Genomic DNA, 26,441 nt, shown 5'->3' with positions numbered 1-26,441 from the left:
TACACACCAGGGTCGTGTGTTTAATTATTACTAGTGAACTGTTCTAGGCAATACCATTGCTTTGGTATGGGACATTTGCTGGCTGTATTTGTATTTGCAGTCTGGGATTTATTATTGGAGAAGCATGTACTTTACTTTTCTACCATAAATAACTGAGTTGGCTTACATCTCCAAAAATAACAGCAAACAAACAGTAAAACTTTAACAAACATAAAATATATTTTGAAGTGATAAGCTAACCCCCCTCCCCCAAGCACATTCTACAAAATAGCAATAATTGGCATTTAAAGAAATTTAAATTAATAAAAAAGAGCCAGTAAAAAGTAGCCCATGAAATCAGCAATGGTAGAATCAATGGTAAAAGCAACAACTGGAAGGAAGATAAAACCAAGAAGTACAGATCAAAACAACAACAAGTCAGGGAGAAGAAATAGTCTTCTGAGTTTTCAAAAACTCTTGACTACTGTCCAAATATTTGGGAGCAAAGGGCCTAAAAAACCTCACGAGGCAAGGAATTCTGGTGTGGTGGTCAGTACTGAAAAGGCCCTTACTTCAACTATCATAGGCCTACTGAAAAAGACAACTGGAGTGGATCTCAAAACACAGGCAAACTTTTACTGGTGGAGACAGTATTTCATAGCTATAGCAATCTGTTTCTCCTGTAACTACTAATGGATGAAGAATCTGTGTTTGCCAAACTTCTTTGTCACTTTGCAACTGAAGAGGCAGAGGAGAAACCTCCTCTGGGTCAAGGAGACGACAAACATAATTCATTCTGGGATTTCTGTCCTTCTCTCTGTCCTATCTACTCTTTCAAATCATTGTTGACTGTAGAAAACACACACATCTATTCCCCAAGAAATCCAGCTAGTCCAGGTCTTCTGCAGGTACCAGGCTGCACACAGGTGAAGTCAGCAGCAGCACGTATAAGGGCTTTCTCTGTGGTGGCCCCTATCCTGTGGAATGACCAGCCTGAGGAGGTCAGGAGAGCCCCCACTCTCCTGGCTTTCCATAAATGATGCAAAACCAAACTATTCAAATAGGCCTTTTACTCAAACAGGAGGGCTGTACTGTAGGGATGGGGTCTCAGATGCTTCACTAATGAGTTAGGAACCATAGACTTCATTATCTGTTGCTTTGAATATGTCCTCCTATGTATCACCTGTGCTCTATGCTGTCTAATGTTACTCCTAGAATTGAATATGTTCTGTTTTAGTATTTTTTCTACTTTGTATTGGATTCTTGCTCATACTATGTCTTTTAAACTTGTATCTATTTACACTATGGCATTGTTTATGGAAATGTCCTTGATACGATATTGAAATGTCCTTGATACGGATTGTACTAATCTCATACCGTGTAATCTGCCTTGAGTCTCAGGCGGACTATAAATGACGTACATACATACATACATACATACATACATACATACATACATACATACATACATAGGAGTGTCTGTAAAAATCATCACAGCAAATACTTTGGGAAAACTCTCAGGACTAAAATGAGGATTAAGTGAATGTCACTAGATCTGCCTTCCTCTCTGCTGGTAACCACATTCACACTAGAGTGCTGTGGAAATAAGTCAGCAATTTTCCTTTAAGTGTCTTTACAAAATCTTTTTCTCAGGGGCACAGTGGAATCTTTGCAGTAGCAACAGCAAAATTCAGCAGCTGTTTTAATTCTCTCCTGTATTAAGCATAGCCTGCTTTATTAGTGTTGCCCACCATTCTTCACTGGCATCTGTTCTGAAGAGCACATGCATTATAAACAGCACAGGATCTGTCTGAGACCAATGGCCTGCAGCTTTGCTGCTTAAAAATGGGAATGGAACATCCAGAAACGCGGTTCTTTTTTTAGCTTTCATTTTTGTGAGTCAAAAATCCCAAACATAGGCTTGCATGGCAAGCACCTATCTTCTAGTCAGGTTCATACACAAAATGCCAGTGTTGGGTTTGTTTTTGTTTTTTTACCTATTGCCTCTCCTTTGTGGGGACGCACAGGAATGCATGGTTGAATTGCCCCTCATTGTTCTGCAAAAGCAACCTGCTCAACCATAGGATAGGTCCCTTTGTAGCAAACTTTTGCTAGCATAAACAAGCAGTTGCCAGTAATCTTATGTGAAATTATCACATGGAGGTGGGCACTGCCACTGGTATGCTGGTTGCTTTCTTCAAGAACTATATTTAGTTGCCTACAGCACTAACTGTGATCATGCTTTGACACCTGTAGAAACAAGCCAGGATAGTCAGCTGGGGCTGGCAGGGGTCAGAGTTTACCCTTTCTTGTCCAGGGCTGTCTGTATTCTGCATTAACAGAATTCAATTTCTGCCCCCAAATAATCAAAATCTTCACCAAGAAGACTGAATTATGTTGCTTGCTTGAATTATGCACAATAATCAGTTTTGCATGATTGCTCTTACTTTACATAATTTATTCTGCCATCTTTACTACTTTGTATGATTCTGGTTTTCCTATTCATAGAGAAGATCAAGGAACTATGAGTTTATAATCCAAAATCTATATGTTTTGTTTTCATTTTTTTTTCATGGAAAAGGACTCCTCTGCTAAAATATTTGTATCATCTTGTGAATTGTTATGCAATTCCTTTTACTTAAATATCAATATCTGTACTAGAATGTCCTTGCTGTATTAAGGAGCAGAGTCTCTGTATTAAGTGATCTTTAACAAAACAGTGATTTTTGGATGTTTTTACAGTTTATATATTTTATTTTGCACACCCTTAATAGAGCTGCTTCTTTTCTCTACTGATGCTCTACTTTTCTTGCTGAGTAAGATCTCATCTCCACTGTCGTGCTGGCCTAAGGCTGATTAAGGGGGGGAAACCCACAACAGCAAAAACCTCTTTTGTGCCTTCAAGCAAATCAGATGCAGAATTTCAAACAAGGGCAAATATAGCCTTATCTATATCCTCTGGACTGTGTCCTTGAAAATGCTACTGCAGGGCCATTTCCACACTACTCACCTTCAATCGGAACGCCGCGGAACGTTGTGAACAAAACCCAGAAGATAGCGTTTTCTCACGCGACTTTTGCGCGATGTCACACAAAACTCGTGCGAGAACTCTATCTTCCGCGTTTTCTTCACAGTGTTCCGCAGTGTTCCAATTGAAGGTGAGTAGTGTGGCAACGGCCCAGGTCTGGATGTGAGGAAAATTAAGGAAATTAAGCCCACTGTTTCTGCTAACTAATTTAAAGATGCAATCTCTTTTGTAAGATCAGTTGTCTCTCTACATGTAATCCCTGCTCCCAATTCTACCACTGAAGTACTCCCTCACTTTCCCATTGATATGAGAGTTTGAAAAGGATTCTATGGAAACAACTGCTGTGCTTTCAAATCTTGCAACTGATTGAGAAGTTCTTTTTTTCAGTGTCATTCATTCCTTCATTTATTAGTGTGGGGGTGGGGGTGGGGGTGATTGAGAAACTCGTGCTGGGTGCTCTGCTGCTGCAGGCCTTTTCTAAAGAATTTCCACTTAAAGGGGTTTACAGATCAGTGGGTCTCAATTCCAGAAAAGTAACAGGATACATGTTCTCCCAATAGGGCCGGACTGTGCTGGGAGCAAAGGAAAGGAAACATCCTTAGCTAATTACTATTGTCAGCAATCTCTGTACAATGCAAGAGCAACTCAGCAGCCTATTCCTTACAACAGGGGTACCTAGTAAAGGAACTCCTATAGCTTGAATGATCCTCAAAGATAAACAGATTATAAAGTTCTCTGCCCTTATTTCCATTGCAGGACTCAGGTGAAAGCAATTGTACCAGAGTCCTCATTCAACGCTCCTGCTTCATGGATTCAAATCCAGCATCTGTCTAACCATATCCTACAGAGTGCCTGTTATGGTGATTCTGCCATGCTGCTAAGGCAACCTGGTCCATTCACTTGCACACATACATTAGAGTCTGGCTACAGATCATCATTTGGCAACTGGTGGCTTGTATACACTGGCCTCCAGGTAACATAGGGAGCTGGCCGGCCATCACTCTGGACCGTAAACAAACTTTACCACATTCATAAATTATCATCAGTGCAGGATAATGGAAGAATTTGGATACTGCAAAGGGCCTTTTGTACTGATGCATGCAGCTTCTCTGTGATAAGTTCATGTGGCCACCGTGCAGCCAATGGCCACCTGCATCCACTCAGAAAATGCATCCTATGTGGGAAGTCCCATTGCATTCAGCAAGGCTTACTTTGAAGGAAGTTTGCATAGGACTTCAGCTTTAATGTCCAGCCAAATTCTTTGTTATGGCTGGAGTCCTTTATTTCTTTTCTTGTCTATACGTGGTATGTATTTTATTTATATATCTACCCAAAGAGCACCTTACAGACAACTCTCAGACACTTTCCCATCCAGACCCCTGATGTCTGCTCAGCTTCAGCAGTAGAAACAAGTAATACGCCTTCAAACCATTCTCTGTCTCCTTCTTTGGATTTACTTGGAATCTTAATTTTCCTAAGGAAATGTGTTCTTGTATCTATTTTTGTAAACCAGCTTCCTAATAGAGAAAGGATACAAAGAACATGGGAGAGATTTTCTACTCTGCCAATTGGCAAATCATGCTTATCAGAGGGAGCTAGAAGTGTTGGTTTTGTGGCTGCTTCCTCTGGTAGTGCACCTTTGTGGACTAGCTAACTTGATCATGCAGGTTAAGCCACGAGTGGGTAGCATATTACTTCACTTCTTATTTGTTGTGTTGCTGACTGACAATATTCACCTTGCCTTCATCTGTTCCGTCTAATGTTCCTTGCCCACTGAGTTCTGCCACAACAACTGGATTGCAATTTAGAATGTCTGAGGAAGCAGTGGGATTTAAGTCTTTCCTTTAAAGTAAGAGCTGTATAACTGTGCAACCTCTCCTATTTAGGAACAGGCATATTTTACACTTGCTATGTTAATTCTTCTCATGGAAATTGTCAAGGCTCAGTTAAAAAATAGCTAGAACTGCATGCACACTCTCATGTACACACACCTAAAAGAAGAATGAAAAACAAAGACCAGCAAAATACACTGCTATGGCTGGCTGTCACCTATAGGCCTCCTACATATATGAGGTCCCATTTTTAAATCTTTTAATCTCCTGCTTTTCTGAAAACCTAAAACAGTTTACAATATTCTCCCCCACCCCACCCCTCCATTTTATCATTGCTGTTGCTGACTGGCTTGCCATTCATGCACATTTTATCTTACAAATGGGAGTGTAGGCTTACACCCATTCTTCCACAACTAGGAGAGAATTGTCTGCTAGGTCAGTATATAAAAAAGCCCATATTTTAAAGTGGGGGAGTAGACTAAAATTGGTAGGAAAGAATGGATAAAGGGCTGTATGCTCATATGACAGTCAAGATGACATATTTATGGGATTGTGTGGAGTAGATCAGAGTAGATCTGATGGTGGCCATGAGCCTAAAACGGGTCTTGCCCCTGGCCCCACCCATCCAATGGAGCAGGAGGGAAGGAGCAGGTTTGCCACAGCTTCTGCCCCAGATCACACTTGTTCATACTGTGCAGGATGGGGGCTGCTGGTTTCTAGCAGCAGCAGGTCTTGCTAACCTGGTGTATGGGGGTGGGGCTGCTGGCTTGCAGCAGTGGTAGCTCCCACCCCCTTCATGGGGGCTGCCACCCACTTTGCTTGGGGTGACTCTGGTGGGGGATGGCCCCTATGCCATTAGTCCACGACTTTCTCCAGTGGGCCTTAATGTCCAGTCCACCCCTGCTCTGATTAGTATTATACTGTAAGTCTCCCCACCTCCCTCCTGACCTGAAATGGGAAGGGGGCTGTTTGTCATATTGGAGTTCCACACTGACTCATGGGGTACACTTAATGGGGCAAATAATAATAAATACTGGCTTAAAATGGCACAGGATAGAAACTGAAGACACTTCTCTCTGTGTACCAATCTCCCAATCCAGATTGTGCCTGTGTGTGACTGAAAATTAAGTTCCCAGCATGGAAAAACAGTGTTTCTTACCAGTAACTGTTGTTCGTCGAGTATCTTCTGTGCAGACACACATTGGGACTGCGCATGCGCAGGCCGGCCGCGGAAAGGTTTGACTAGCTATAGAATCGTGAAGAGGGGGACGCCCGCCGGTTCCGCGCGTGCGCGGTTCCGTTCCCGCCAAAACCGGCATACTTAAGGCGAGCGTCCCCCACATTCCCTCAGTTCCCCTGAGCCGCCGGAGGCCAAATAGTACGAAACAGCACTCACAGCGGGGCAGGAGGGAGGGAATGTGTGTCTGCACAGAAGATACTCGACGAACAACAGTTACTGGTAAGAAACACTGTTTTTCGTCGTCGTCCTTCTGTGCAGCCCCACATTGGGAGTATAGCGAGCTACTCACCAATGGGGGCGGGTGTGAGTGTCACTGAAACAACGAGTGCAGGACAGCAGTCCCAACTGCCGAGTCACGTCTCGCATTCACGTCCACAGAGTAGTGTTTGATGAACGTCGACGGAGACGACCAGGTGGCAGCTTGACAGACGTCCCGAAGCGGAACTCCTCGCAGGAATGCAGCAGAAGCAGCCTGTGCCCGGGTAGAGTGGGCGATCACGGATAAAGGACACCGCACACCAGCTTTAGCATAACAAAGTTTAACGGCAGACACCAACCAGCGGGAAATGGACTGTGGGGAAGCAGGCAGACCCTTACGGGGTCCAGAATAGCAAATGAACAATGCAGGGGACTTCCTACAAGTTGCTGTTGCATGCAAATAAAACAATAAAGCACGTTTCAAATCGAGAGTGTGCAAGGCTCGTTCCCCTGAGGAAGAAGGGTTGGGAAAAAATGTAGGGAGGATAACCTTCTGTTGCAGATGAAACTTGGTTACCACCTTCGGGAGGAACTCCAGACTAGGGTGCAGGACAACCTTATCAGGGAAGAACTGAAGAAAAGGGGGATCAGCCCGAAAGGCAGAGATCTCCCCAACCCTTCTGGAGGAGGTAATAGCCACCAGAAACACCACCTTTAATGTCACCAATGCCAGAGGGCAGGTAGCCAGTGGTTCAAAGGGCGGAAGCATTAACTGTGCCAGAACCAAAGGTAAACTCCACTGTGGAACCGGGGGTACCCTGGGAGGGAAGGTTTTGAAAAGCCCCTTGAGAAACTGTTTGGACAGGTGATGGCTGAACACGGTTCTCCCATCAATCCGCTCATGAAAAGCGGAGATCGAAGCCAGGTGGACCTTAATACTGCTCACAGCCAGACCATGTGAGTGCAGATCCACCAGGTAATCAAAAATTAAAGGTAGGGGGCATACAAAAGGGGAAGCCCCTTTGGGAGCCAACCACTTAGAAAAACGGGACCACTTGCGCTGGTAAGACAGCCTAGTGGAGAGCTTTCGTGAGTTTAAAAGGATCCGCAAGACCTCAGCAGAGAAGGTCACTCTGGAGCCAGCAGGAGCCAGGCCGTCAACTTCAGAACCCCCACATTGTGGTGCCACACACCGTCCCGCAGCAAGAGGTCCGGGGCGGTTGGGAAGGGTAGGCAACATCCCTTCGAAAGGGAGAGCAGGAGGGGGAACCATTCCTGGCGAGGCCAATATGGAGCCACCAGGATGCAGTGGGTGCGATAAGCTCGAATCCTGCAAAGAACCTTGTGCAGGAGCGGGGTTGGAGGGAAGGCATAAAAGAAGCCTGGGGACCAGGGTATCTGGAAGGCATCTCCCAGGGATCGAGGATCCACCCCAGCCCTGGTGCAAAACTGCGGGGCCTGTCTGTTGGAAGCCGTAGCAAAGAGGTCTACCTCCGGAAACCCCCACTGGCAGAAAACTGGAAGGAGATATTTGGGCTGAAGGGACCACTCGTGCTGCGGGAGAAACACCCTGCTGAGGGTGTCTGCGGACACGTTCAGCTCCCCCGCGATGTGAATCGCTCTGGGGTAGACATTGTTGTGGGCCGCCCAAGACCATAGTCGTGCGGCTTCCTTGCAGAGCCTGAGTGAAACCGTTCCCCCTTGCTTGTTCACGTAGTAGCAGGCCGTCGTGTTGTCGGACAGGACCTGGACCCGCTTGTTCCGGAGCACATCTGTGAAGGAAGCAAGGGAGTACCGGATTGCACGGAGTTCTAACACATTGATGTGCAAGGAGGCCTCAGAGGGCGACCAGACATCTTGCACTGTCAAAGAACCACAGCGGCCACCCCAGCCGAGATTGGAGGCATCAGTGGAGACAGTAACGTCAGCCATGAAAGTGCCAAATGGAGAGCCCCGGGATAAATTCTCAGGGAGGGACCACCAAACCAGGGAGCGCAGCACACCCCTTGGGATGGAGAACTTCCGGTGAGGGGACATCAGAAGAGGGTTAAAACGTCGAAGGAACCAGGTTTGCAGGGGCCGCATATGGAGGCGTGCCAGAAGCACTACACTCGTAGTGGAGGCCATAAGCCCAAGGAGTGTCTGAATAAGTAAGGCCGTCTGGTAGCGATGAGACAGGAAATAACGCACCAGAGAAACCAGGCGGTTTAAACGGTCCAAAGGTAGGAACGCCCTCCCTATAGAGGAGTTCAGAACTACCCCAATAAACCGTATCGTTGGCGTAGGCAAAAATATGGACTTTCCAAAATTAATGAGAAGGCCCAAGCTATTAAGCAGGGAAGTGACAAGGGAGAGCTGATCCCTGAGCCCAAGGGCAGATGGCCCAACCAGGAGCCAATCATCTAAGTAGGGGTAGATGACACATCCTTGAGAGCGTAAAAAGCCCACCACCACAGCCATACATTTGGTAAATACTCGGGGGGCGGAAGCCAACCCGAAAGGCAAAACAGTGTATTCATAGGCCACTGACCCACAGAAGAATCTGAGGTATTTCCTACAATCCTCACGTATAGAGATGTGAAAGTAGGCGTCTTTCAGGTCAATAATGGCCATCCAGACTCCAGTGTCCAACAGCTCTATAACCTTGGACAGGGTGAGCATCCTGAATTTCTGGGTCACAAGGTAGGAGTTGAGACCCCTGAGGTCTAGGATAGGGCGAGAACCACCATCCTTCTTATCCACTAGGAAGTACCTAGAATAGAAACCATAGGGAGAGGTGGAAAGATCAACCACACGCACAGCACCCTTTAGAAGCAACTCCTGAACATTATTATTCAACAGTGAACCAGAAACAGGTGTATAACGAGGGGGCAGAGAGAGTGGGGGGGTGCAGGTGAACAACAATCTGTAGCCATGCTCTACAATAGACAACACCCAGGAGTCAGTAGTGATAGTCCGCCAAACGGGCAGAAACGGTCGGAGCCTCTTCCCAAACAAGGGGGTCTGGCCAACATCCTGGGAGGCAGGCAGGGCAGCGTCCAGATCTAGTCAGAAGAGCTGCTTCGGACCCGACGCCGGACCTTTCGGGGAGCGTTGAGGTCCCTGCTTCCCTCGGTTCCGAGAAGACCTTTTAGCAGCACCCTTCTGCGAACCGGAGAAGGAACGGTGGCCGTAGTAAGTGGAAGAATAGCGGCCTTGGCGCTGGTGGTAGGGCTGGGAAGACTGGTAGGGTGTTTGGAAGGACTGGAACCGAGGAGCACGATACCTCGAGGCCGACTGGTCAGCAATCACGCCGAGGGACTTAGCCGTTTGGTGATTCTTTTTCATGAGGGACAGGGCTTCATCCGTCTTCTCCGAAAATAAGAGGCTCCCCTCGAAGGGGAAATCTTTAACCTTCGTCCGCTTATCCAGAGGCAGGGCCGTGGAGCGGAGCCAAGCATGCCTTCGGAGGACCACAGAGGAAGCCATGGAGCGAGCCGAACAGTCAGCCACATCTTTCCCGGCTGTCATCTGCTGTTTTGCGAGCTTCACAGCCTCAGCTTGCAGAGCCTTGACCAAGGGGCGACTGGCAGCGGGCAAGTCGGCAATGTAGGTCGATAGTCGGTTCCATAGGAACAGGTTGTATGATCCCATTATCGCTTGAAAGTTGGCGATACGAAAAGCAAGGGACGCGGAGGAGTAGACCTTGCGACCCAGGGCATCCAGTTCCCGACCTTCTCGATCCACTGGAGCGGATTGTGAGTTTCGACGGAACCGAGCGTTGACCTCGTCGGCGACCAGGGAAGAAGGCTTCGGATGGGCAAAGAGAAAAGGACAATCCTCCTGCTTCAGCCGATAACATTTTTCCAGGTTCCGGGCAGTCGCCGGAACCGAGGCCGGTGCTTGCCACAAGTTGTGCGCGGCATCAACGAGATCCTCCACCGGAGGGAAAGCCACAGATGCCGAAGAACCAGAGGACAGCGCCTGGAGGACCTTACTCTTGTGCTTCGTGGCAGAAGAAGTGACATCCAGCTCCAAAGCTTCTGCCAGTCGGATCATCTGCTCAGGAAGCATACGATGATCTTCGGTGGGAGAGGATGCTCTGGACTCACCGACGGCGTCGTCAGGGGACGGATCCCACGCCAGGTCGGAGGAAGCGTCAGAGGGGGAAGCCAGACCCTCCTCATCCTCGGAACCGGAGAACTCCGGCACCTGCGCAGAGGCAGATGGCATCGGTTCCGCGCGGGAGACCGGAGGCAGTGTCGGAGGAGCGACCGCGTGTCCTGGCTGTCTCACGGACGTCTCTGGCACGGCCGACGAGAAGGCAGGTACCGATGGGACCAGGCCAGCGCGCTGGACAAGCGCCGCCGATGACTGGAGCCAGGACACGAAGGATGACCAGGTCGCCACATCACCTATGCCCGGAAAGTTCTGCACCGGAGGCAGCCACGGGGTCGGAACCGAACGGGCGTCCGGGACCTGCTGTTGGGGCCAGGACGGAACGGACGGATCAGTAGAGGCAGGAGCGGATGGCAAGCCATGTTCGAAGGCCACGATCGGATCCGGGAAGTTCGGAACCGAGATGTAATCATCCTCTATATGCGGTGGAGGCGTGTGCGGCGGCGACGGCGTGTGCAAGGCATCCGGCGGAGGAGCTGAAAGAGAAGCCGGCACAGGCGAAGGGCCGCGAGTGGCGGGAGCGGAGACGTCTCGTTTGTGATGCTTCGAACGAGACTTCGACTTTTTTGCCGGGGGCGCCGAAGCTGCCCGTTCCACAGCGGAGCGCTCCGCCGAGCGCTTCTTCGGGCGGGTAGCACCCTCGGTCACAAGGGGGGTAGCCGGTACCGCAGCCGGTTCCGAGGGGGTCGGATCCGAGGAACCACGAGCCGGGTCAGACGAAGGCCCGGGAGCGGGAGAAGCGGCCGAACGAGGCGCATCCTGCTTACCCGCCTGATCTTGGGGTAGAAGATTAGACCCCCAGAGGAAGGCCTTCAGCCGAGCAGAACGGTCGTGGCGGGCCTTGGGTGTAAACGACTGGCAAATAGCACAGCGCTGAACAATGTGCCCTTCCCCGAGACAGAGAAGGCACAAGTCGTGCCCATCGGAGTGGGTCATCTTCGTCGAACATTTCTGACACTTTTTGAAGAGGGCCATAATGAGAGTTGGAAAAAGAACGCTAGCAGAACCAATTCCGACGGCGGCGAAAAAGGAACTGAGGGAATGTGGGGGACGCTCGCCTTAAGTATGCCAGTTTTGGCGGGAACGGAACCGCGCACGCGCGGAACCGGCGGGCGTCCCCCTCTTCACGATTCTATAGCTAGTCAAATCTTTCCGCGGCCGGCCTGCGCATGCGCAGTCCCAATGTGGGGCTGCACAGAAGGACGACGACGAACTCTAAGTATATATCATATTACACAGGCCCAATGGGTACTGGGGAAGACATGAAGAGAATTTAATTTATATGTACGCTCAAAGGTTCCCTGATGATGGCAGAGCAGATACTGTGCATACGTTGACTATGTAAGCTATATATAGCGGTTAGAGTGTTGGACAGGGATCTGGGAGGCCCAGATTAAAATCCCCGCTTTGCCATGGAAACTTGATGGGTGACTTTGAGCCTGTCACATATTTTCAACCTAACCTACCTCATAGGGTTGTTGTGAGAATAAAATGGAGAAGGGGAAAAGTTGCAAGCCATTTTGGGTCCCCATTGTGGAGGAAAGCGGGGTATAAATGAAGTAAATAAAAGTAAATAAAGAACACTGAGCACTGATTGGGCTTTGCCTTGTAAAAAGCAGCTGGTGATGCAGTTGGCATGTCTGATGGAAGAATCTGTCTTAAACTTTGCATGGGGGTTTAATTCCAGCTCCTGTGCTGCTCCTCACTGTCTCCCAACAGAGCCTGCCTATCAAAGTGTTTCTTTTGTGTATGAGATTCAGGTGCAGCCAGAAGTATGTGCAAAAAAATTAAAGCTCTGTTAATGAAACATTTACATTGGCTGTTCAACATGTGGATTCTCACTTGTACATGTGTAAAACTGTTCAGAGAGTCCACTGAAAAGAGTAACTCATGAATGCACACTTTTCTAATGATCATTTGAAAGTGATGGGTAAACCCAGTGGCCCAGCGAGCCAGCAGTATTTCCTATCTGTATATACTGTATCTTCGAAAAAGCTTCATTCCCATCAATCCAGGCTGATAAACTGACCCTGTTTGTTCTCATCATTAATCAATCAGATGAGCCAAATACTAATTTAATATCCCTGAGCTGTCAAGCTATTGAGAGCACTTTGGCCCCGTCATAAAAGGACATAAGGAAAACCCAGCAATTGTCCACAGTCTTCTATAACCTAGTAAAGATGATACAGAATTGGCATTAGGGAGCTCTCTAATCTGTTGCTATTTATTTAGCATTAAATATGGCATATGCTGCCTTCCAAACTTACAGGACTTGTTAAATACAGGTCTGCCATGGTTAGAGCAAGGAGAGATAGACCCACAATTTCATGTCCTTGTTTCAGATGATCACTTTACTAAGCCATGGAAGAAAGCAAAGGCCATTGAGGCCAGTGCCCTGCTGGGTGGTAGGAACATCCATCCACCTACCAGTCTTTCAAAGATCAATGATTTGTACCACGATATGTGAAAACCATAGATATCAGTGGGGGGGAGTGATTGCTAGAAAACAGTGTGCATTCACGAGTTACTCTTTTCAGACTGTCTGGAACCGAGAGATTTGATTTCAAATCCCTACTCAGTTCAAATCCTTGAGTTCAAATCCCTACTCAGCTTGGTGACCTTGGATCAATAATTCTTTCTCAGCCCAACCTACATTACAACATTGTTGTGATGATAAAATGGAGGAGGGGAGAACTATGTACACTGCCCTGAGCTCTTTGAAAGAAAGGTTGAATGAAATGTACTAGATAGAAGCTGTTTCCACACAGCCCATTGTCCCTCCCTTTCCCCCTCTTTAGATCTGTGTTTTGCTGAATTGCCCCGACAACTCATCCTCCACATGCAGTACCCACAAGCACTTACCTTAGGTTGTGAGATCACAGGAAAGCCTCCAAACAGTCCAATAAAAAGTGGGTTTGGAGTGGAGGTGGGCATTTTTCATCATCATAAAAGCACCTGTCCCCCTTATAATTTTTTTTTTAACTTTGCACATGCACAATTGCATGCAGCTACTGTTGCAAGCAGGCTTCTGTGGCTAAACAGAAACATGAAGAAGGAAGGGCAAGAGCGTCAGGGGAAGAAATGGGCAGAGATTAAAAGCAGGAGTTTTCTACAGAAATGCTTCAAATTCATATGCCAGAAAATGCAAACAATCCCTACTAAAAATCCACAACAAAAGAAAACATCAGAGCAAGTGTGTTCCTGGTAAATACGCAGAAAACCCAGTAAAAAAACAATATGCACATAGCTGGCAAACGATAATGTGTGCATGCTGGGGGGAAAGCCTCCATAGTTCTGAGGGTGAATCTCACCTCTAAGCACATGCGGAAATGGCCAAATAGAAGCAGATGTATTTGCTTGCAGAGCAAATAGCTTGATATGTTAAGTCAAGTATAGCTGCAGGGAAAGGGAAAAATCCACTTGGTCAAATAAATGACAGGTTATATATTAATGCGTCAAGGTGTCTTTAGATATCTGAGAGACTAATAGCCAAGTGGCCCTGATCTGTGGTTACTTAAATCCAGAGGCTGGAGCCATGAACAGACAAGACATGTCTTCCTGCACGCCTGAAAAATGCCCCAGGATTGCAGAAAAATCTGAAATTATATATGTGGTCTCTGTAGTGAAGGCCACACCACCAGATACTCTAAGTAACTCAAGGCTTCTTTATCAAACTAACAGTACAGGCCAAGGGAACATGATAGGTTTGCCAGTCCCCGGGTGGGGGTGGGAGAATCCTCCACCACCACCCTCCACCCTCCTCCACCTCTCACCTGGGTCGCAGGGGGAAGAAAGGTGTGGGAATGCAGTGACGAGGGCAAACTGTACTCCCACATGCTCTGGAGCACTCCCGCCCGTGCCCACATTGCATCAGAAATGGAAGATTTGTTTTCACTTACCGTGAAGCTTCCTTCTTGGTGGTCTAGCAGTGGGGAAGTCCGTACTATTGGGAACATAGCTCCTCCTCTCTGAAGCAGGGTCAGCCGACTCTTTTGATCTCATAGCGGAGGGGCTCATTCCTGATGTCACCAGTTCATTCTCAAGCCATGAGTCTTCAAATAACTGTATAAACTCTCAACAATGTAATAGCCTCTCCCCTTTCATTATCTCTTAATGCCAACTTCTTTAACACTATGTTAACCAACTCTGTAACGTTAGACAGCTAATTTTTATTTTATTTTGTTTATGAAAAGATTTTCTGCTTATTGGCTATATCAGAGGTGGCCAAGTGGTGGCTCGCGAGCTGCATGCGGCTCTTCAAGCCTTATTTGGCGGCTCCTGGAGGCTTGCAAGTTCACTCCTCCCCCAGGCTCCTTTAAGGCGCTGAGCGGACCAGCCGCTCTCCTGATCTATGCACCCAGCGTACTTCCCCTTTCTTTCCCAATGCTGGAGCAAGGAAGGGGCGGGCTAGGGCTGAGGACAGCCCACCCTCCCTCACCATGCTGGGTGCTCGTCTGCAGGCACCGAGCTTTGCCAGCCCCGTATTTGCAGTGAGCGCCAGGGAAGGGCACTTGGGGGGAAGGGGAAAGGGAGGAGCGAAGAAGTGGTGAGGAAGGGCCAAGGCAGAGGTGGCCCAGGACTTCCTGCTTGCCAGCTTACTCCTGAGTAGGTAAGTGCGCAGCTGCCGAGCGCCGCTCATGGCATGAAGCGCAGCCTCCGCCAGGGTGCTTTTGCATGGGTGGAAGCCCCATTTGCTGCACTGAGGAGTGGCTTACCCATAAGTGTGTGCAGGACAGCTGAGATGGAGGAGCAGGGAGAGTGATTGCTTCAGAGGACATGTGCTTGCTTTAAGATTGTGTGGCTCTGCTTTTCTGATCCTTCCTTCCTTGATTTCTTTCTTTCTTCCCTCCTTCCTTCCTTTATCTTCTTTCCATTTCTTTCTTTCATCCTTCTTTCCATTTCTTCCTTTCTCTTTCCTTCTTTCCATTTCTTCCTTCCTTTCTCTTTCCTTCTTTCCATTTCTTCCTTCCTTTCTCTTTCCTTCTTTCCATCGCTTCTTTCCATCTTCCTTCCTTCCTTCCTTTTCTTCTTTCCATATATTTCCATACCTTTCCATATCTTCCTTCCTTCCTTCCTTCCTTCCTCTTCTTTCCATCTTTCCATACCTTTCCATATCTTCCTCCCTTCCATCCATTTCTTTCTTTCTTTCTTTCTTTCTTTCTTTCTTTCTTTCTTTCTTTCTTTCTTTCTTTCTTTCTTTCTTTCTTTCTTTCTTTCTTTCTTTCTTTCTTTCTATGTCTTCCTTCCTCTTTACTTCTTTCCATATCTTTTCATACCTTTCCAAATCTTTCTTTCCCTTCCTTCCTTTCTCTTTACTTCTTTCCATATCTTCCCATGTCTTCCTTCCTTCCTTCCTTTCATGTATTTCTTTCCTTCTTTCCCTTCCTTCCTTCCTTCCTCTTTACTTCTTTCCATATCTTTCCATGCCTTCCTTCCTTGTCTTTCTTTCTTTCCTTTTTTCCTTCCTTCCTTCTTTCCATATCTTCCATATCTTTCCATATCTTCTTTTTTATCTTTTCCTTCCTTCTTTCCATTGTCTTTTTCTTCCTTTCTATCTTTGCATCTTTCTCTCCCTCCCTTTCCTTTTTTCCTTCCTTCCTTCTTTCCATATATTTCCTATTTTCAATAAAACATTGGGGTTGCCAAGTCCAACTAAAAAAATACCTGGGGTCTTTGGGGGTGGAGCCAGAATACTTTGGAAGTGATGCCTTGCAATGATATCACTTTTTGTGATGTCACTTTCAAGTCAAAAGTCAGGTGGTAGTCCTTCCCAAGCTCCACCCCTTCTGATGATGTCACTTCCAGCATACTGTGCCAAAACCCCACCCCTTCCTGTGATGTTATTTCACGGCACTCCCCCAAACCCCTCTCTTCCTCTGAAGTCACTTCAATGCATCATGTCTTGTGGCTCTCAAACATCTCAGGTTTATTCTATGTGGCTCTTACATTAAGCAAGTGTGGCCACCCCTGGTCTATACAATGAACCCTCCAATCTCCAGATCCACCCTTCCCTTTTTTTGTGTGTAGGCGGGGGGGGTTGGACCGCCCCACTTCTGGACCACCGAGAAGGAAGCTTCATGGTAAATGAAAACAAATCTTCCGTTCTCCAGTGGTCCAATGAGTGGGGCAATCCATACTATTGGGACATAACAAAGTAGTGTGCCCCAGGGATGGTTGGTTGGACTCCGAGATTAGAGAGTGTGTTGTAAAACCCTTCTTCCAAATGCTGCCTCAGCCAAGGCTATCTTGTCTATCCTATAATGTTTGGTGAATGAATGCACCTTGTTCCTGCTTAGCCAGTCAGCCACCGAATTGACCTGTCCAGGCACGTGAATCGCCTTTATTGATCTGAAGTGTCTCTCCACCCACTTCATGATAAGTGGCCTCTCTGTGGAGTGATTTGTATCTGGTTCCTCCCTGTCTGTTGACATAAGCCTTGGCAGTCATGTTGTCCGTTTTCACTAATACATGTCTTCCTGATAGCAGATCTTGGAATTCTTTCAGCCCTCTCCTGATGGCCCTGAGTTCCAGAAAATTTATGCTCTTGGATCTTTCCTCTTTGTTCCAGATGCCCTGGGGCATCCTCCCCTGGGTATGTGCTCCCCAGCCCCACAGGCTGGCATCTGTAGTCATGATCATCCTCTTTGGTTCCCTGAGCAGAACCCCTTCCTGAAATCTTGCTGGGTCCTGCCACCAGGTGAGCTCCTGCACTAGGTTCGTCAATAGTCTCACTAGTTTGTGTCTTTTGTGGGCTATGACATCTTGGTACTGTAATAGGAACCTCTGAAGAGGGTGAGCGTGAAATCTTGACCATTGTACCACCTCCTGGCATGGTCCCCAGCACATTGGCCTAATTTCATCACTTCTACTTCTGGTTCCTTTTGGATCATGTCTAGGATAGATCGGAACTTCTGCTGTCTCTCTTGTGACAGGAACAAGTCCTGTGTTGTGTCTATAACTACACCCAAATGGGTGATCTTCTGAGTGGGAAGTCGTGTGCTCTTCTCTTCATTCATCACGAACTCGTAGTCCCTCAGGCAATCCATTGGGGACTTCACTGCTTCCAGTCCAGCCTCTAATGACTGTGCTTTGATAAGGATGTTGTCATGATATGGAAACGATACACCCTGAAGCCTCAGGTGCGCTACTAGGGCTACTAGTACCTTCATGAACACCCTGGGTGACAACTTTAGGACAAAGGGTAATGCACAATACTGGTAGTGATTTCCATCATAGGCGAATCGCAGAAATTTGCAATGGGACTCTGTTATTGGAACATGTAAGTAAGCCTCCAATAGATCTGTGGACACCAAGAAGTCCTTTTCCTGAATAATTGCTACCATTGATTTGAGGGTTTCCATTTTGAATTTGCGTGTCTTGATGAATTTGTTCAGCCATTTTAGATCCAAAATGGCCCTCACATCCCCGTTCTTCTTCAGACTATGAAGAATACCGAAGACACTCCCCGAGCTATATGTTCTTGTGGGACTGGTTCTATGGTGCCTATCTTTATCAGGTGGTGGATGGCCTTTTCTAGAAGGAGGTGTTTCATGTTCAGTCAGTTCTTTGGAATCTGTATAAGATGATTGGGGAGCACCGACTCTAATTCCAGAATGTAGCCATTGGTTACTATGTCCAGGACCCATCTGTGCATTACAGTTCTTTTCCACACCTGTGAGAACTTCTGTAAGTGCCCCCCGATCCCCTGTGCTGTTTTTATCTCTGGATAGGTATACTGATTGGCCCTTTTTGGGTCCTTTAGCGTACTGGTTGGACTTGGTGAATGTATAGGATTTGTTCTCACTCTGTGGCTTGGATTGCCAGTGACTCTTGAACGGTCTTGTATTGCCAGTGCGCAGGAATCATCTGGAATCTCGAAAGGACTGAAATCTTTTCCTAGATTTCCCTTCCTTCTTTTTTTGATGGAAGAACTTTTTTCTTCTCTCTGTCTTCCACTAGGTATCTATCCAGGGTTTCCCCAAATAGGTTGATCCCCTTAAACAGAATTCCAGAGATCAACATCCCAGTTCCAAAGCCATGTGTTCTATCTGGCTGTCACATTGAAGGCCATTGCTCTGGAGAACAGCTGCATGGCATCCAAAGAGGTGTCTGCTGCAAAGGCTGTTGCAAGGGCAATCTTCTTAATCATATCCTTCACTTCTCTAGGCACGTTACTCTCTGCTGCAGCTAAAACCAAAGCCCAAGTAAATGCTGTCCTCGTGAATAGTGAGCTTGCCACTGATGCTCTAAGAGAGTAGGCAAATGCTTCGAAGCCCCTGCGTAGGGCTTGTTCTATCTTTCTGTCACAGGGGTCCTTGGGCAGCCCTTCAGTATCCATAGGTAATACTGAATTGGAAGCAAGGCTATTCACTGGGTCGTCCACTAGGGGGAGTTTGAATTTACTAACCGCCTCTGGTACTAAGGAATAGCACTTATTAAGGATTGCATGGTTGGCTTTGGGCTTGGCTGGAGCCTCCCATTCTGCTTCTGTTAGATTGTAAAATGCTGCTGGAAGTGGAATCCCTGAGGGAGCCACCCCCACCTTGGGAAGAGCCCTCTCTGATCCCTCTGGGAAAACTAGATGTGGATCCTCTTTCCCCTTGAGCTTTTGAGTTATCTCCAATGCCCTTAATACTTTTGGAAGCAGTCTGGCATAAAGTTCTTGTGGGAAGAGCCTTGTGTGCCCTGGGCCCACTGCTTCTTCTTCCTCTTCTGATAAAACACCTTCTTCCCTCTCTGAGGAGGAATCTGACTCTTGAGAGTCCTCCAATTGAGTGTCTAACAGGGGGCTACACTGTCTACGAGATTCTAATTTCCTTCTCTTAGATCTCGGAAGTAGAACATAAACATCTGCCCTTTTTTCTCCTTTAGACATCAGCCTCCCTCTGGGAGCTCTTTCCTGTCTATCTGAGGGTCCACAGGTAGCACTCTCTGGGCTTGTTCCCTCAATTCTTTTTAAATCTGTTTTAAGCCATGCGAGCAAGTTTGCTTTAGCATCTTTGCTTGTCAGATTCAAATGCTGTGCCTTTTCTCCCTCAGCCCTCAGAGATGCTTGAGAAGAAGCAGAGGCTGGTGAGTTGAGTAGTTCCAAGTCACACAGTGCGCCTCCCTCACCTGCAAAAGCCGCAAAGCCTGCTTTAGCCACTATGTTCGCTGGGGGCGGACTTCCTGCCAAAGTTTAGGCACAAAAGCGAAACCAGAAGTGATGGGAATTCCCCTCTTTCAGGCCTCTCCTTCCCCACTTAGAATAGGATAGCCTTACCAGGTCCAAACAGCCGTCATGGTCCTGGTTAGCAGTTCGTTCTGGCAGAGCTTGAGGGAAGGGATGCTGTCTGTTTACCTCTTCACCGCTCCGTGCTGGGCTGCCTCAGGCTCAACCATCTCTCCTGATAGTCCGGGGGGGGGGGGAAGGTGCCTGCTGGCTATTGCCCTCGTCAGGAGCCTGCGATGCACCGAGGATCTAGTTTTCACTAGCACCATTGGCTTCTCTTCCCTCCAGTGATCTGTTGGAGGGCTAGTCTGAGGTCCGTGGATCTAGCCAGCGCCTAGGGCCATCAGCTCAGATGCTCCATTCCGCTTTCCCAGTGACTTGGGAAGGGGAGGGGAGGGACCACCAACCCCGCTCTTCCCTAGAGCCAGTCTCCAATCCTTTCTCCCAGTCGGTTGCTGTCATTTGTTGACGGGACCACTGCTCTTTTAAGAATGCGGTCGGACCATCCTGCTCCTCAGCAGGGCCAGAAAAACTGGAGACACCAGAAATGAGCCCCTCCCCTCTGGGATCAAAAGAGTTGGCTGATCCTGCTTCAGAGAGGAGGAGCTACATTCCCAATAGTACGGACTGCCCCCCTCCTTGGACTACCAGAGAATGACATCGTTCCAGTCATGATGCAGAATTAACGGGTTGTGCTGGGGGCTGATTGATGGAAAATTGGCCCCCAATTTGGTGTTTGGGGCTGATTTTCATTCAATCAGCCCCTGCTCAACCCATTACTTCTGTGTCATGCCGAAATGATGTCATTCCTAGTGCAATGCGGGATATTCTGGAGGTAAGTGCCCCTCACGACTCCTCTGCACCTTCCCATCTCCCATTTTGATCCCCAAGGTACCTAGCTTCCCAGGAACAGGAAACAGAAATCAAGGGAAGGGATAAGATTTAAAGGAACAGTACATCACGGGGGTGGGGGTTTAAAAAAACCAAAATGATAAAAGGAGCACCTATAGCTTTAACCAGATGCACTCAACGGCTGTAGCTAGGCAACAATGACCGTTTCAGGCTTGATTTCTGTCAGTAAAAGGAAGGAGGAGGGGGCAGGGCCCTTTCCAGGACTGCTTTGGCTTTTGAAGGTGGACTTATTGGAGTGAGGCCCAGAAGCAACCATTGGAGGCAGAGAGGCAGTATAGTGTAGTGGTTAGAGTTTCAAAGTAGGATATGGGAGACCCAGGTTCCAATCTGCTGTGGAAGCTCACTGGGTGACTTTGATCCATCCATACACTCTCAGCATAATCTACCTCTCAGGACTGTTGTGAGAAAAATATGGAGGCAAGGAGAATAATGTAAGCTACTTCGGGTCCCCATTGTGCAGAAAGTGCTGTATAATAAATATAGATGAAGATGTTCAGTGGGTTTGGAGGAGTACTTAGGGAAAGGTGAGCATATAGAAGCTGCCAGGAGGAAGGAAATAGCAAATAGTGTGAGAAAGGGGATACAGGGGAAAGTAAAGTAACCCCGGCACAAGTTCTTGCACGTTCCCTGCCATGCAACTGGACCTGATTCAGCCAGCATCACATAAGTGGGCCATAGGGGGGGGCTGCCAGGAGGGAGGGGGAAAGGTAAAGACAGATGAGAAGGAAGCCAGAAAAGAAGAAGAGGGTATGGGGAGCAAAGAAGGGGAAAAGGACATGGTGAGGGAAGGGGAAATGAAATGCTCCCTTGCAGGTTCCCAACTTGTAAGAAACTTAATTATGGTTTGAACACAAATTATACTTCCTGATTTGTGTCTGTAGCTAGAAGAAGTTACTACAGTTACCTGCAGGGGTTGAGTCTTTTTAGAGATATTTATACTCAGACAGAAATATCCAAGCACAGATAGAAATTGCTTGAGTTGCAAAAAGTAAGTTCTAAGCTGCTGAACTGCTGTTTTTTCAAACTGAATGACTAAGAAAGGATCACGCCTCTTGACATTAACAGGGCGTATGGCTAGTAAAGATTCTATTGCCACTTTTGTGACAGTTGAGAATATACAGTTTGTTTAGATTTGTCCTGTTGCTGGAGGCTTGATTAGAGAGGCCAGATATGATCAACCCCCTTTCACTCCCCCACTCTGAGGCAGATTTTCCCGCCAAAATCCAAGTTTGCCTGCTTTGGCTGACCAGCCCCAAGTAGCATATCTCTATTTGTGGTTTTTAACGATTTTTTTGTGTCTTACCCTGGTAAGCAGTTATAATTTTGGCTTTTTAGCCCAGACCAGAAACTTGATGGGAGAAAAGCAGGAACCCTCTTCCTCTGTGTTGGAAATGACACTGGAGACTGTATAATGTTTAAAAGAAACAACAACTTTTCTGAACAGACAGGGATGGAATAAGGGCAGTCAGGGAATAAAAGTGCTGAGGTGAAATTTGTTGGTAGAACAGAATACAAGCAAAATAGTTTTCTTGAAGTCACAAGCAAAATAGTTTTCTTGAAGCTTAGTTTCTATATTCTTACTCCTTAATAGTGAGAGGGGTTTTGTTTAATACTTCGGTTACAACAGCAATGTTTCTTCACAGAGTTCCCTTTTTCAACTCAAGTTTCCTGATGTTAGTTCAAAACAGTTTCCCCTTTACAACAGACCTGGAGTTCTCCTCAGAGCCAAACCCCCTTTGGACACTGGGCAGGAATTAATCTTCTTCATCTAAGAAGATACAATCCTTCTTCACTTGATTTGAATGGGAGTCACTAATCAGTCATGGGGTGATTCCGCACGAATGGTTTTCCCTGCTTCAGCTTCTAAATGACCTCGATTTTTTCTTTTGTTTCCACACGTGGGAAGGCAATCCTAGCAGCAGATTCAAAGTCACTGCACGTTTTGCTTTCCCCCGACTTATTTGTCCATGCGCAGCAGATTAGGGATTTTAATCATGCGGAATTCTTTATCCGATGTTCTCCCCACCCTTGCCCTTTTCTCTCGCCCTTCGAATCAACTTAATTTGATTGGCCAATCATGTTTTCTAAGCTACACCCACTACCCTTTCCCTTCCCCTCTTTTTTTTAAAAAAAAAATGTAAAAAAACATTGCAACGTTTCTACAAATCTATGCAGAAACATATCCTGTGTCACATGACAACAGCTGACCAATAACGGGTCCATTTTACAACACGCCAAAATTTGTTACTTGTTGCTTGCTGACAGCTTCTACGTGATCAAGTGGAGCGCAAGTGGAGGGCAAGTGAACAGGGAGGAATACACGTGAGTCTGTTCACTTGCCAGGCAAGTGTAATTTGTCACGTGTGGCTTGGCTCTGAGGTAGAGTGAAAGTGTGATGGAGGGACTTCAGCGTTCAACTAGTGGTCTAGGCATTTCATGGAGGGAGAAACAGACCGTCCTCAACACAACACCTATCACTAAACCACACTGCTCACGAAGAAAGCGGGAAAGATAGACGCGGGGTCATTGGTAACAATTTCCCCTCCAAATGTCAATAGCCAATACTCTTCCATAATATCAGCGGGAAGTGGTCTGGCCTATCCAATATGTTTATTTGATGCAGCATTTATGTGTAGCAACATTTTTGTGAGAAATTTTTTTCTAATGTGTTGGTTTGATGCAACGTTTATGTGTAGCAACGTTTTTTGGGGGGGAAATAAAAAAAAATGAAAATGTGCATCATTTGACACTTCCCCCAGAAAAAGCGATGAGGAATCGATTTTTATCCTGTCAAAAATCCCGCATGATGGACTTTGAGCCAATGAAATGTGCGAAACAAAAGCCTAATGTGGAATCGGGGAGAAGTGGATTCGTAGGACTCCACTGCGGCATGACTGTTCAGAAAGTCCGATCAAAATTGATCATGTGGAATCCCCCATGCTTGCCAAAGAAACACACCCCTAGAACTATCATAGCTATGTATATTTGGAATTCTTAACTAGAATTGCTCCTCAAGACAATTCTAGCCAATCAGAGAGCAGCCTGTCAATCAAGCTTTCATTCCAGGCAATCAAGCTTTCATTTCATTCATTACCTCTTCCAGGACAGTGAGGAAGGTGATAAAAATGATAACAGTTGGTAGCTAGATATGTTAGGGATTGTATGTTGTTTTGAGAGTCCTTTTATAACTGCCACCTTGATTTCTATGAAATTAAGTTCAGTGCCTAAGTTCCCCCAAACTCCTTGGGAATTTATGTTAATTTGTCCTGATCCTATTTTTTTTATTCCTCAATGCATTCCTTCTGTGTGTTGAGTATTCTGCAAAAAGGGACTCAGGGAGTGTGCAGTTTGTCTTGTTCATGGCCGTTCAGGTCTGCTACATGGTACAACCTCTATATATAGGAGAGAGAGAACACCTGAAAAAGTTGGGATCCTTCTTGTAGAAACCAGGATAGGGAGAAAAGCCAAAATATTTCCTCTCCTGTAAGTTAAAACTTTAGTGGTAGCAGCTAGGTTTATCATCCTTGGAACCTGAATATATCTCTTTAATGTGCCACCCCCTTAATCAGCCTAAGCCTTGCTGGCTCGGGTGTCACTTATGGATGCTGTGAGGTCTTGAATCCTTTTATGACTGAAAAGTCACTAGGGTTGCCAGATCGTTTGAGGAAAAATACTGGACACAATTCCACCTCCCACTCATAGAGGAAAGATCTTGTGGTCCTAGTGCAATGATGCCACTTTCTGAAGAAGAGACGTGCTTAGGATTGCTCCCACAACACTTTCCTGGGAGTTGGCCCCATGGGAAAGAACAGGCTTCCCCCTCAACTCACCCAGCCTTTTCTCCCCCCTGCCCAGTGGCCCTGACACACCCAGGCAGATGGCTGCCCGCGGTCCCAACCTGCCCAGTAGCCAGAACTCTGTGACAGCCATGTCCATGGCAGGACCCTTTGCTTTTTGACAGGGAAAGCTAAGGACCTCCAGTGATGTGCTGCAGCTACGGATGCTTTCCCTCACTGGAGTTGCGGGGAGGAGGAGCTGCTGTCTCTGAGAGGCCAATGGCGAACAGACCTAGCCTGGGAAGGGGTAGGAAGAAATGAGGGGGCACCTGAGCTAGCTGGGCCTGCTGCAGCTCCACCCTCCCATGAGGGTGGCTTTGGGGAGCTTGGGTTGCCACCCTTGAGCTTATTGGCTGGCAGTGCTAGAAGTAGAGGGGGGAAGGGGGAAGAAGCAGGGAGACTTGCTCTACTCAGCAAAGGTCCTGCTGACACTGACACCAGTTGGTTCATGTCCAGGTGCAGTAGCAGCAGTTGGTCCAGTGCTGCCGCCAGCTTGCCTTGGCCAGCCACTCCAATCCAAGCACAAAAACACTAGACATTTATATGTTTGATATTTTCATTCCATTTCCCCCTGACAGTCCAAGAAAATATCAGACTGTCCAGGTGAAAATTGGACACCTGGCAACTCTAAAAGTCACACTGAGTTATGAAAATCTTTATAGATGGCTCTTTCTTGAATCTTTTATACTTATATCAGAATTTCACGACTTTGGGCCTTGTGGAACATAAGACTTGAATATCTTTGCTAGTCCTAAGCAAGTTACTGTCACTTCAGTTGCATTTGGAGAGTTCAGAGAGCTTTGCAGATCCCTTTGGTCTATAATTTCATTCTGGATTTTTAAAAGTAAGTGGCGAATGGGTCATTTTTCATTTCTTGGTGTTGTCTTTCTCTTCCCTCCCCCTCTCTTTCCCACCTGCAGAAATGGAAGATGAAAGGCAGCTTCATCCAGCACTTTGTCAGCGGCCTATGCTTAGAAAGCCAGTCCAGCAGATTAGTGACCAACATCTGCCAGTCAGATATACTGGGCCAACAGTGGGAGCTGCTCCAAGTCACATGATGGTTGCCAAGCAACCTTCTGTTGCTTTTGCATGAGACTCTGGGAAGGAAGGGATTAGGGTGGGGGATGAAGTTTGATTATCTTTAAACCCTAAGTATTTTGATTGTGAACCTCAGCCAATAACCATTTCAGTTGAAATTTCAATGTTTTTTGGATTAATTAATGAAGCACTCCATTATATGAGTAATCATCACTGGAAATGGCCTATTTGTTTCCCAGTAGTGCCACCATAGGAAAATTAACAGCAGTTCAATGCTGGAGAGGGACATGGTCCAGTAACCGTAGCTTAGATCTGACAGACTGACAGTTCTTTCCTTCCATTCCTTCCTCTCCAAGGAAACTTGTGCTGGTTTATGGGCTTGTAGAGCTGTTGCCATTGATCTGTGACAACGCTTAATGTGAATTCCTGATGGATTAGCTTAATTGGCTTTCAGACATAGCATTACCTCTTATTTTGCATATGTGCTGTACAAAATGCTTTATAGGTGCAAACAGTTGTGGGAGATACACAATGAAGGAACGATAAAAGGAGATAGGATTTTTACTGTTTTGATTGTGTTTTTACTACTTTGGTTGTGTTTCAATGTTTTCTTCATTGGACTATATCAGTATCTTTCCTTGCAGGAATTCTCTGCATGGCTCATTTTTGTGTATTTGAAAAGGCTACAGGAAGAAACTGCAGGAAGAAAGTCACAACCAACCATCACCAACTAAAAAGTGTTGTTTGTTTCTTAATACTTGAGGCCTAATGTACAATTTAAAAAGGTACATGAAAAAAGATCCTCTTTCACATTCTGCACAAAGTGTAAGTGATGGTTTATACACACCTTTTTAATTTTACCATTAACAAAACAATATTCAGAAAATTCCTGCCTAAGCTGTAACAGAAATGTTATTGGAGGTCACTCTCCAGACTGATGAGTTTGACGCAGCAGCTGCTCAGAACTATCTTTTTAAAAGTATCATCCAGAAGGCATTCTCTGACCCTA

General features: G+C 46.7%; 1 protein-coding gene across 1 annotated transcript in view; it reads left to right on the top strand.

Annotated features, from left to right (window-relative positions):
- GALNT16 (polypeptide N-acetylgalactosaminyltransferase 16) overlaps positions 1 to 25,996 on the top strand; it is a 116,025-nt gene extending 90,029 nt beyond the window's left edge. The window contains exon 14 of the mRNA XM_054972534.1: positions 25,315 to 25,996. Coding sequence (XP_054828509.1) covers positions 25,315 to 25,452 — 138 coding nt within the window. The 3' untranslated portion in view covers positions 25,453 to 25,996. The remainder of the gene's footprint in view (positions 1 to 25,314) is intronic.
- The last annotated feature ends 445 nt before the right edge of the window (positions 25,997 to 26,441 follow it).

This window comes from Eublepharis macularius, chromosome 2, assembly GCF_028583425.1.
Source record: "Eublepharis macularius isolate TG4126 chromosome 2, MPM_Emac_v1.0, whole genome shotgun sequence".
NCBI lineage: Eukaryota > Metazoa > Chordata > Lepidosauria > Squamata > Eublepharidae > Eublepharis > Eublepharis macularius.
This window is presented reverse-complemented; position numbering and strand designations above follow the sequence as displayed.